General features: G+C 44.2%; 1 protein-coding gene across 1 annotated transcript in view; it reads left to right on the forward strand.

The window, feature by feature from the left end:
- GUCY2C (guanylate cyclase 2C) overlaps window positions 1–12,766 on the forward strand; it is a 72,414-nt gene that overhangs the window by 31,609 nt on the left and 28,039 nt on the right. The window contains exons 13-15 of the mRNA XM_018048449.1: window positions 7,122–7,203; window positions 8,178–8,283; window positions 12,616–12,678. Of these exons, the coding sequence (XP_017903938.1) occupies window positions 7,122–7,203; window positions 8,178–8,283; window positions 12,616–12,678 (251 nt within the window). The remainder of the gene's footprint in view (window positions 1–7,121; window positions 7,204–8,177; window positions 8,284–12,615; window positions 12,679–12,766) is intronic.

Here is a 12,766-nt window from a genome sequence, read left to right on the forward strand (position 1 = left end):
GTTCTATCCACCCTTTGACATAACTTTTCCTATAGAAAACTAGGTTTGGCAATTGGCAGAATGAACATAGAGACAATAGGCTCATTCTATTTACATTTTACTACAGGAAACTCAAGGAATGTATTCAGTGTGTTTCAAGCAAGGAATACTTGATGTCGTCAGGCTGAGGGGTGGTCAGTGAGCTTGACCTCTAAGTTCTCCCCTTTTGCCTTAGAGCACACATGCTTGGGTCATAACAATGGTTACCTACCTACCTGAGCTGAGGTCCCATCATGGCATGAAAGCCCTGACACGGCCAGACGTTCATCTGTGCAACTTGAACTACAACTGTGTATAACACTGACTGTCACTAGACAGGCCAGCCAAGTGTCTCCTGAGCAACAAGGTCTCAGGATGCTCTGCCCTCAGCTGGCTTGGCCAAGGCTTTCCGCAGTGAATAGTAAGCAATTCCACATCACTACAGACTGGAAAAGGTCGGTTTTCATTCCAGTCCCAAAGAAAGGCAATGCCAAAGAATGCTCAAACTACTGCACAGTTGCACTCATCTCACACGCTAGTAAAGTAATGCTCAAAATTCTCCAAGCCAGGCTTCAGCAATATGTGAACCATGAACTTCCAGATGTTCAAGCTGGTTTTAGAAAAGTCAGAGGAACCAGAGATCAAATTGCCAACATCTGCTGTATCATGGAAAAAGCAAGAGAGTTCCAGAAAAATATCTACTTCTGCTTTATTGACTATGCCAAAGCCTTTGACTGTGTGGATCACAATAAACTGTGAAAAATTCTGAAAGAGATGGGAATGCCAGACCACCTGACCTGCCTCTTGAGAAACCTATATGCAGGTTAGAACAGTTAGAACTGGACATGGAACAACAGACTGGTTCCAAATAGGAAAAGGAGTTCATCAAGGCTGAATATTGTCACCCTGCTTATTTAACTTATACGCAGAGAACATCATGAGAAATGCTGGACTGGAAGAAACACAAGCTGGAATCAACATTGCTGGGAGAAATATCAATAACCTCAGATATGTAGATGACACCACCCTTATGGCAGAAAGTGAAGAGGAACAAAAAAGCCTCTTGTGAATGTGGAAAGTGAATGTGGAAAGTGAAAAAGTTGGCTTAAAGCTCAACATTCAGAAAACGAAGATCATGGCATCCGGTCCCATCACTTCATGGGAAGTAGATGGGGAAACAGTGGAAACAGTGTCAGACTTTATTTTGGGGGTCTCCAAAATCACTGCAGATGGTGACTGCAGCCATGAAATTAAAAGACGCTTACTCCTTGGAAGAAAAGTTGGGACCAACCTAGATAGCATATTGAAAAGAGAGACATTACTTTGCTAGCAAAGATCCGTCTAGTCAAGGCTATGGTTTTTTCCAGTGGTCATGTATGAATGTGAGAGTTGGACTGTGAAGAAAGCTGAGCACCGAAGAATTGATGCTTTTTAACTGTGGTGTTGGAGAAGACTCTTGAGAGTCCCTTGGACTGCAAGGAGATCCAACCAGTCCATTCTAAAGGAGATCAGCCCTGGGATTTCTTTGGAAGGAATGATGCTAAAGCTGAAACTCCAGTACTTTGGCCACCTCATGCAAAGAGTTGACTCATTGGAAAAGACTCTGATGCTGGGAGGGATTGGGGGTAGGAGGAGAAGGGGACGACCGAGGATGAGATGGCTGGATGGCATCACTGACTCGATGGACTTGAGTGTGAGTGAACTCCGGGAGTTGGTGATGGACAGGGAGGCCTGGCGTGCTGTGATTCATGGGGTCGCAAAGAGTCGGACACGACTGAGCGACTGAACTGAACTGAATCAATTTTTAGGGAAAAAAGTTTAAATTTGAACGAATATTTATGTCCAAAGATGCAAAAAAAAGTTGTAAACACTAAATGATTTTTTTCATTTTATTTTTATCGTAGAAAAATTCATGCACATGATTTTAAAATGTGAGAATAGAAATATTCATAACAGAAGGTGAGGGTACCTAGTCCTGCCTCTGTGCATCCTTGGTCTTGTCCTTTCTGCTTAATTTTTTGCATATTTCTAAATTATATGCACGTATTTCTTGATTTATCAGATATAGATGTTATCTTTCTTGTATTGATAAGTTAAAATTTGGTTCATTTTCATTAGGCATACTTTTCTCTAAGCTCATTTCAATATAGTTGTTTTTGTCAATACATTTAGTGTTTATAATTTTACATTTGTAATTTTAATTAATATGCATAAGCCTGGAGTTCTATCAAACATATATAAAGCTTCTTGCTTCCCGCAGGTGTAAGATGAAGATGTTCATGTCTCTATGCTTCCTTCTACCTCCTTCTCACGTCCCAAATTCTCCTGTATTTTTCTTTTATTTGTCAGGGCTGATAATATTTATTTGCTAGCTATAAGAAGGCTTCTGTCATTTACCTGTAGGTTGATTCTTTAAATTGAAAATCATTAAATATTTTCAGTATTATTATTTTTATAAGGCCCAATAGCTGTCAGAATAACATTTCTCTGTATAGCTCCAGTGTCTCTCATGGATTTTTTAAATGCCATATTCTCAAAATATTTTACAGTTTTATTTTTAGACGACACCTTCCTTGAACATTTATCGTTAGAATTTGACTATCTCTCATATTTTTGCTGTAAGAAAAATACCTGTCTTCTTCACCATATTGCTATTATCGTCTAGCTTCTTATACACTATCTGTTGCTTGGAGTCCATCCCATTTCTTCTTCTTGAACCCTCTACCTTCCGAATAGAATAGGAAGTCAGAGGATTCAAGAGGCAGCCTGTGAGGCATGTGTGAACAATGACCTTCTTGTACAGTTTCGTTATTGTTGTCCTTCTCACTCTAGTCTTCCGCCCATGCAGAGCTCAGCTTCAATGCTTCGTTGGGTTGAATCCACATTTTCCTAAATTTACTTACTCTTCTGTGAGTTTCTCAAACTCCTCCATCTGTACAGCTTCACCTACATACCGAAAAGTCAAATTCCTTACACTTCCTATTGACTTCGCTCAATGACCTGGTTGAGCGTGGAAAGGACCAGTGGGCAACACTATCATTTACTGTGCATTCCACACTGACCTACTTTACCTCTGATTTGTTCTCTGAATGGAAAACCAGTTGTCAGTTTCTTCTTTTTGAATCCTCCTTAGGTATATCAGTTTCAAAGACATCAGATAGTCTTCCCATCCAGAGTCTGTTCTGGATCTAACATTTGATGATTCCCATAAGAAAGTGTCAGTCACTCAGCGGTTCCAACTCTTTGCGACCCCATGGACTGTAGCCCACCAGGCTCCTCTGTCCATGGCATTCTCCAGGCAAGAATACTAGAGTGGGTTGCCATTCCCATCGCCAGTAGTTCTTCCTGACCCAGGGATCAAACCCTGGTCTCCTGCCTTGCAGGAAGATTCTTTACCATCTGAGCCACCAGTGAAGCGCTCCCATAAGAAAAAAGATGTATAAACTATAAGGGTAACTGAAATGATACCACTTTGGAGGCACATTCCAAACAATTTTCTTCAGAGAACAAAAACGTAGCATCTCTGTTACCAATGAAGAGATTAAAAAAGAAGGATATCTTTTCCAAATTTAATTTTTTAAATTAATTTTCATTTTTCACTCAGTTCAGTTCAGTTGCTCAGTTGTGTCTGACTCTTTGTGACCCCATGGATTGCAGCATGCCAGGCTTCCCTGTCCATGACCAACTCCCAGAGCTTACTCAAACTCATGTCCATCAAGTCAGTGATGCCATCCAACCTTCTCACCCTCTGTTGTCCCCTTCTCCTCCCACCTTTAGTCTTTCCCAGCATCAGGGTCTTTTCAAGTGAGTTAGTTCTTCGCATCAAGTGGCCAAATTATTGGAGTTTCAGCTTTAGCATCAGTCCTTCCAGTGAATAGTCAGGACTGATTTCCTTTAGTATGGACTGGTTGGATCTCCTTGCAGTCCAAGGGACTCTCAAGAGTCTTCTCCAACACCACAGTTCAAAAATATCAATTCTTTGTCACTCGGCTTTCTTTATAGTCCAACTCTTACATCCATGCATGACTATTGGAAAAACCATAGCTTTGACTAGACAGACGTTTGTTGCAAAGTAATATCTCTGCTTTTTAATATGCTGTTAGGTTGGTCATAGTTTTTGTTCCAAGGAGCAAGCATCTTTTAATTTTATGGCTGCAATCACCATCTGCAGTTATTTTGGAGCCCCCCAAAATAAAGTCAGCCACTGTTTCCATTGTTTCCCCATCTATTTGCCAGGAAGTGATGGGACCTGATGCCATGATCTTTGTTTTTTGAATGTTGAGTTTTAAGCCAGCTTTTTCACTCTCCTCTTTCACTTTCATCGAGAGGCTCTTTAGTTCTTTGCTTTCTGCCATAAGGGTGGTGTCATCTGCATTTCTGAGGTTATTGATACTTCTCCATTCAATCTTGATTCCAGCTTGTACTTCATTCAGCCTGGCATTTCACATATGTACTCTGCATATAAGTTAAATAATCAGGGTGACAATATACAGCCTTGACCTACTCCTTTCCCAATTTGCAACCAGTCTGTTGTTCCATGTCCAGTTCTAACTGTTGCTTCTTGACCTGTATACAGATTTCTCAGGAGGCAGGTCAGATGGTCTGGTATTCCCATCTCTTTCAGAATTTTCCAGTTTGTTGTGATCCACATAGTCAAGGCTTTGGCATAGTCAATAAAGCAGAAGTAGATATTTTTCTGGAACTCTCTTGCTTTTTTGATGATTCTGCAGATGTTGGCAATGTGATCTCCAGTTCCTCTGCCTTTTCTAAATCCAACTTGAACACCTGGATGTTTACAATTCATGTACTGTTGAAGCCTGGCTTGGAGAATTTTGAGCATCACTTTGCTAGCATGTGAGATGAGTGCAGTTGTGCAATAGTTCGAGCATTACCTTTCTTTGGGATTGGAATGAACACTGACCTTTTCCAGTCCTGTGACCACTGCTGAGTTTTCCAAATTTGCTGGCATATTGAGTGCAGCACTTTCACAGCATCATCTTTGAGGATTTGAAATAGCTCAACTGGAATTCCATCACCACCACTAGCTTTGTTGGTAGTGATGCTTCCTAAGCCCCACTTGACTTCGCATTCCAGGATGTCTGGCTCTAGGTGAGTGATCACACCATAGTGATTATCTGGGTCATGAAGATCTTTTTTGTACAGTTCTTCTGTGTATTCTTGCCACGTCTTCTTAATATCTTCTGCTTATGTTAAGTCCCTACCATTTCTGTCCTTTATTGAGTCCATCTTTGCATGAAATGTTCCCTTGGTATCTCTAATTTTCTTGGAGAGATCTCTAGTCTTTCCCATTCTATTGTTTTCCTCTATTTCTTTGCATTGATCGCTGAGGAAGGCTTTGTTATCTCTTCTTGCTATTCTTTGGAACTCTACATTCAGATGCTTATATCTTTCATTTTCTCCTTTGCTTTTCACTCCCCTTCTTTTCACAGATATTTGTATGGCCTCCTCAGGCAGCCATTTTGCTTTTTTGCATTTCTTTTTCTTGGAGATGGTCTTGATTCCTGTCTCCTGTACATTGTCATTAACCTCCCATAGTTCCTTAGGCACTCTATCAGATCTAGTCCCTTAAATCTATTTCTCACTTCCACTATATAGTCATAAGGGATTTGATTAGGTCATACCAGAATGGGGGCTTCCCTTATAGCTCAGTTGGTAAAGAGTCTGACTGCAATGCAGGGGACCTGGGTTCGATCCTTGGGTTGGGAAGATCCCCTGGAGAAGGAAATGGCAATCCACTCCAGTATTCTTGCCTGGAGAATCCCATGGACAGAGGAGCCTGGCAGGCTACCTTCTATGGGGTCGCAAGAGTCAGACACAACTGAGTGATGAACCGCGCAGCTTGCATAGCTGAATGGTCTAGTGGTTTTCCCTACTTTCTTTAAGTCTGAATTTGGCAATAAGGAGTTCCTGACCTGAGAGTTCCTGACCTGAGTTCCTGACCACAGTCCACTCCTGGTCTTGTTTCTGCTGACTGTATAGAGCTTCTTCATCTTTGGCTGCAAAGAATATAATCAGCCTGATTTCGGTGTTGACCATCTGGTGATGTCCATGTGTAGAGTCTTCTCTTGCGTTGTTGGAAGAGGGTGTTTGCCGTGACCAGTGCATTCTCTTGGCGAAACTCTGTTAGCCTTTGACTTTCTTCATTTTGTACTCCAAGGCCAAATTTGCCTGTTACTCCAGGTATGTCTTGACTTCCTACTTTTGAAGTATTTCCTACTCTTCAAAATTTTTCATTTTTAATTGGAGGATAATCTCTTTACAATGCTGTCTTGGTTTCTGCCACACAACAAAGTGAATCAGCCATAAGTATACATATGTCCTGTCCCTCTTGAACCTGCTTCTCACCCCCTACCCCAACCCAGCCCTAAATTTTATTTTTATTTTATACTGGAATATAGTTGATTTGCAGTATTGTGTTAGTTTCAGGTGTATGGTAAAATGATTCAGTTTACATATACATATATCCATTCTTCTTCAGATTCTTCACCCTAGTAGGTTATTACAGAATATTAAGTAGAGTTCCCTGTGTTATACAGTAGGTCCTTGTTGATTGTCTATTTTATATATAGTATTGTGTATATGTTCATTCTCATTTATCCTCCCTCCCACCTTTCCCCTTTGGTAACTGTAAGTTTGCTTTCTAGGTCTGTGAGTCTGTTTCTAGTTTGTAAATAAGTTCATTTGTATCATTTAAAAAATTTTTTTCTCAAGATCATTTTGATGTGGACCATTGTTAAAGTCTTTACTGAATTTTTTAATATATTACTTCAGTTCTATGTTTTGGTTTTTTGGCCACGAGGCATATGGGATCTTAGCTCTCTGACCAGGGATCAAACCCACAACCCCTGTATTGGAAGGTGAAGTCTTCCACTTCACCATTGTATTTTGTTTTTTTTTTTAGATTACAAATACAAGTGTTAACATATGACATTTGCCTCTCTCTAAGAAACAGATATCTTAAAAGATCTCTCCTTTTCCGCTTGCTGAAATTATCGTATGCACCTGGAATCTTGTGAAATGAAGACTTGTTGTCTTTTCAGGGATCCTTCCTAGTATAGTTTCCACTGTCTTTTCTGCCACAGGCCCTCAGATCCTGATGATTGCCGTCTTCACGCTCGCGGGAACGGTGGTCCTGCTGCTTCTCATTGCTCTCCTGGTGCTCAGGTACCTGCGGGCTAACCTGCGGTGCTCATCTCTCAGGTGGAGGGGTGGCTGATGCCTGTTGATAGTGCACATTCACAGGAGCGTCTCTGGACAGAGCTCAGATTATAAAGGCACTCCGCATCAAGAAGTCTACCTAGGGCAGAATGCTACCGAGTGGATGAGTTAGAGCTTGCCATCAGAGACATGCGTGTGTGTGTGCTAAGTTGCTTCAGTCGTGTCTGACTCTTTGAGTCCCTGTGGACTGTAGCCCACCAGGCTCCTCTGTCCGTGGGTTTCTCCAGGCACACATACTGGAGTGGGTTGCCATGCCCTCCTCTAGGGAGTCTTCCTGAGACACATGAACTCAAATCTCGTAATCTCAGATCTCTGAGACTAACCAGTTGTGTGATCTTAACTGTGTTATTAGCAATTTAAACGTGTTACTTGGCTTCAGTATCCTCATCTGAACTGTTGTGGGGAATTGAAATAAAGTCTGTATAGTGACCATAGAATTGGCATTCTGTAGGTGGAAATAGCTATTTCTGCTCTTTTATTAATACATTATGGAAAATTCCAAAGCTGCTCTATTACATCCTTTCAGGCTGAAGAGGCTTTGTTGTTAAGTTAAGTATTGTTGTCTTTGTTAAGTATTTAAATATTGTTGTTGTTGTTAAGCATTTGGTTAAGTATTACATACTTTCAGGCTGAAGAGGCTTTGTTGTTAAGTCCTGACTGAATCTTTTTGCAACCCCGTGGACTTGCCAGGCGAGAATACTGGAGTAGCTTGCATGTTCTCTTCCAGGGGATCTTCCCAACCCAGGAATCAAACCTGAGTCTCCCATATTTCCTGCATTGCAGGCAGATTCTTTATCTACTGGGCCATCAGGGAAGCCCCCCCCAATCAGAGCTCTAGATGTCAACTAATGGTCAGAAATGGAATGGCATAATGAAAGAGCATAATAAAAGCCTGTGGGCTGGTTGTGTTCCTTTCACAGAAAATATAAGAGAGAACACGCGCTTCGTCAGAAGAAGTGGTCCCACATTCCTCCTGAAGACATCTTTCCTCTGGAGTCCAACGAGACCAACCACGTTAGCCTAAAGGTAAGGTGTCCCTGACCTGGGGAAGAATGTGTGGGCTCGTGCACCTCCCCAAGGATCTGAGGAGACTTTGGTCCATGGTACGGAACGTGCCAGGCAGGGTCATTTGTTTCAGAATCCAAGACCTAGATGTTAGAATTCTCAGGTTCCTGCCTTTCCCTTGATTCTTCATGGTGCTACTTGATCCAGTGAACACTTTGGTGGAGGCTGTGGTACAGAGAAGGCAATGGCACCCCACTCCAGTACTCTTGGCTGGAAAATCCCATGGATGGAGGAGCCTGGTGGGCTGCAGTCCATGGGGTTGCTAAGAGTCGGGCACGACTGAGCGACTTCACTTTCACTTTTCACTTTCATGCATTGGAGAAGGAAATGGCAACCCACTCCAGTATTCTTGCCTGGAGAATCCCAGGGACGGGGGAGCCTGGTGGGCTGCCGTCTATGGGGTCACACAGAGTCGGACACGACTGAAGCTACTTAGCAGCAGCAGCAGCAGCAGCAGTGGTATGGTGTGTTATTCATTTTTTGCATGTGACCCAGAAGAGGAGTGCAGAGAGGGAGGATTTGTCATGGAAGGGATGTAGGAATGGGTAGGGCATCTGAGTTCCCCTAAACTTGGGGGAACTACTCTCTCACACTCAGGACATAGGACTTACTTTCTCACTGCTGAAGAAAGAATCCTTTTCCCACACTTTTGCGCTCAGCCAGGAAGGCTCAGCAGCCACCAGCAATACTGCCTCCCATGGGCTGCGGTTAATTCGAGGCCCGTGTGGCCTTATCTCCTCCTCACCAGGACCTCAGGAGATGAACTTTATCATCCTAACTTTGCTGATGAGGAAAATGAAGGACAAAGAGTCGAGCAGCGGGTCCGGGTCACACACACTAGTGAGTCAGGTTCCTGCAGATGTAACCTGCCAGCTCTTCTGAGCATTTCTCATGTGCCCGATGCCTGGACCTGTTTCATTGTTTCTGAGCTCTTTGAGGCAACGGGGCTAGAATTTCAAGAACGGGCCACAATCTGAACCCACCCTGTGGAAGTGTGACACTAACACTTAACCATCAGAGGTTTTTTGGGTTTTTTTCGGATTTTAATTCATTTGTTTTTGACCGCCCTGGGTCTTCGTTGCTGCTCGCAGGCTTTCTCTAGTTGCAGCGAGCGAGGGCTACCCTCTAGTTGCGGTGCTCCGGCTTCTCACTGCGGTGGCTTCTCTTGTTACCGAGCACCGGCTCTCAGGCACAGGCTCAGCAGTTGGGGCACCCAGGCTTAGTCGCTCCATGGCGTGTGAGATCCTCCCAGACCAGGCATCAAAGCCCTGTTCCCTGCATTGGCAGGGCAGCTTCTCAACTACTGGACCACCAGGGAAATCCCAGAGGTTTTATACCAAAGCAAACTAGGGGGAGGTGGAGTCCCAGAACCTCCACATGAAGGAATGAGCAGAGTCCCTCGGAATAGGGCCAAGCCGACAGGGCGGTGTGACTTGAGACACCTCCCTCCTTAGAATCAGCAAAAATGAAATTGCCACATGAGTCAGGTTTGTGTTTAGAGCCTTTCCACCACCTCTCTGGGCATCCCACCCCACGTCCTGCACACGGCACTCTAGTGGCTCAGATCCCCTCATAGCTGAGTGAGGACTAGGCCTCCCTTTCCTCCAGAAATGGTCCATGCACCAAAGTAACACTCCTACTACATCCTGAGCCACAGAAATAAAAATGCTATTGACAAAGACCAGGAACTTCCCCAGCAGTCCAGCGGCTGGGACTCCACACTTCCACTGCAGTGGGCACAGGTTTGGGTCCTGGTCAGGAAACTAAGATTCCCCCATGCTTTGCAGTGTGACCAAAAAAATAAATGATTTTTAAAAAATTCTTAAATTAAGAAAAGATCAATCTATCTCTGGCATGTGTCAGGAAGAAATCAATGAATACTCTTTTTGAAAATCCAATAATCTTACAGTCATTTACATTTCACATGGCATCTTTCCATTTGATTCTCATCAAAACCTATGACTGTAATTGTAAACGATTGTAAGATCATTGGATTTTCAAAGAGAGAATTCATCGACCTGAATGACTTAGTGGCAGTACCCTAGGAAGGGAGGAGGAGACCTCTACAAGGAGAGAGCGGGCCCCGTCTCTGGTGTGACTCCAGTTTGGGCTCCCACCCACTTCTGCCCAGGTCCTACCTCGGCTCCACCCCTCACAAGCCTCTCCCTCCGCCTCAGAACCCTGTACTACACTTTGTTCTTTTGAGATAAGCCCAAAACATCGTGTTGCTGTGTGTTTTGTTAAAATGTAAATACTCCTAAGAGTATAACTCATCTACCACTTGTAAATGACAGAATTTTTATGAGTTAATTCATCATTAGCCGCTCACCTGGTTAAGGAGGAGGTCTTTGGGACAAATTGCCATGAGGAGGAAGGTTAGAAGTGATTCAGAGCATGGGGAGTCACTGTTACGCCGAGTTACAGACCAGCTGGGGAGCAGGCGACCAGGGATTAGCTGTAAGAAGAGGTTTTCCCCTGCTGAGAATCAGACAGGACCAGAAGAAGACCCACAGGGATCGACCAGAGTCAGTGAGAGGGGAAAATGCCACGTGACGGGACAGGCAGTGGTTCGAGCTCTGGGTAAGGAAGCAAGACTCAGGGGCGAGAGGATGAAGAGCGTATCCGAGGCTAGAATGGAGAGGGTCAGCAAACCAAGGCAGCCAGAGGGAGAGATGTCAGCAAAGTTCGAGGGGAGGGCAGCAGACAGAAAATAATGATCAAGAGGATTCATTTGAGGATAAAACACCTTTGCTTGTAAGAAAGTGTCACCACCTTGGTGTCATTTGATCCCTAAGTATCCCTGTAAGTTCAGTTCAGTTCAGTTCAGTCGCTCAGTCGTGTCCAACTCTTTGCGACCCCATGAATTGCAGCACGCCAGGCCTCCCTGTCCATCACCAACTCCCGGAGTTCACTCAGACTCACGTCCATCGAGTCTGTGATGCCATCCAGCCATCTCATCCTTGGTCGTCCCCTTCTCCTCCTGTTCCCAATCCCTCCCAGCATCAGAGTCTTTTCCAATGAGTCAACTCTTTGCATGAGGTGGCCAAAGTACTGGAGTTTCAGCTTTAGCATCATTTCTTCCAAAGAACACCCAGGGCTGATCTCCTATAGAATGGACTGATTGGATCTCCTTGCAGTCCAAGGGACTCTCAAGAGTCTTCCTTTTAGGATTGCCCAAATAAGGGACTAAGGTTCAAATGGTTTAAATGACGCAATCAAGGCTTGAGAGGGTAAAAAGAACACTAGACGAGAAGTCACACTCAGGTTCCGTAGATTATCGGGTGACACATGGTGCCATGTAACCCTTTGTACCCCACAAATAAAATGAGAAACAGGAGAAGGGGAGACAAGTGACGTTTATTAATCTGCGCTGTGCCAGGCATCATGCATGGAATTGGATATTACTTATTTCACTCACATTGTCAAAACGTCCCTATGAGGTAACTTTTAACAAATAAAATACATCACAGGTTTTTATAAGAATTGAGTGGAAAGATGCAATGTTTCATAATCTTTTCTGCCTTTCGAGTAGCAGACCAAGAGCCATATCTAGCCTGCGTGTGTGTGTGTGTGTGTGTGTGTGTGTGTGTGTGTGTGTGTTTTGTGTTTCAGTCAATATTTAACTTCTTTTAAAATTAATTACTGGGATTTCCTTGATGGTCCAAGGGCTAAGACTCCGCGCTCCCAATACAAGGGGCCCAGGTTCAGTACCTGGCCAGAGAGCTAGATCCCACCGGCCACACCTAGAACTAGACCCCACATGCTGCAACTAAGACCCAGCACCGCCAAATAAATTACTGGCTTCTATTGACAAACCAGCTGATCTCACAACTCCAGGCTGAACCCCAAGCTGATGCGGCTGCCTCCTTAAGCCCCAGCAAGAAGTCCTCACTTGCACTGCTACTTGGGCCCTGAGGCATGAGTTCGCAATTCAGACGCCAAACATGATTCCCTGAGAGCATCTGTCTGTAGCTACAGGCGATGGTTCCCAATAGTCTGGGGGGCTGGGCGGGAAGGAAGCAAAGGAAGTCTCTGGCTGAAACAGGCTACAAGAAGCGGGGAGAAAACCCAGAATTAAGTGTGCGGTTGGTGGATACTTGGAAAGAAGGTACCATTGGAGGGGGGAGGTGAGCATGAGAGGGGACACAGGACAATAATAACAGTTTTTCTGAGCCTGCCTGGCATGCTGTGAACCAACCGCAGTAGACTCAGGCAGAGTCTCTCAGCCTTTGACCGGCAGGTGGGAAGCCAAGACGTGGAGCCTCTGGAATAATTAGCTTGTTCTTGTGCCAGATCGATGAGGACAAGAGGCGAGACACAATCCAGAGACTGCGACAGTGCAAATACGACAAAAAGGTGACTAGTCTCCTCTGCTTTTCTGAACTCTCAATCAGGGATACGTGCTGGGCCTTCTGACTCATTGTGGCCCCAGCTCTGATGTCGG

The sequence above is a fragment of the Capra hircus genome, chromosome 5 (genome assembly GCF_001704415.2).
Source record: "Capra hircus breed San Clemente chromosome 5, ASM170441v1, whole genome shotgun sequence".
NCBI classification, from domain to species: Eukaryota; Metazoa; Chordata; class Mammalia; order Artiodactyla; family Bovidae; genus Capra; species Capra hircus.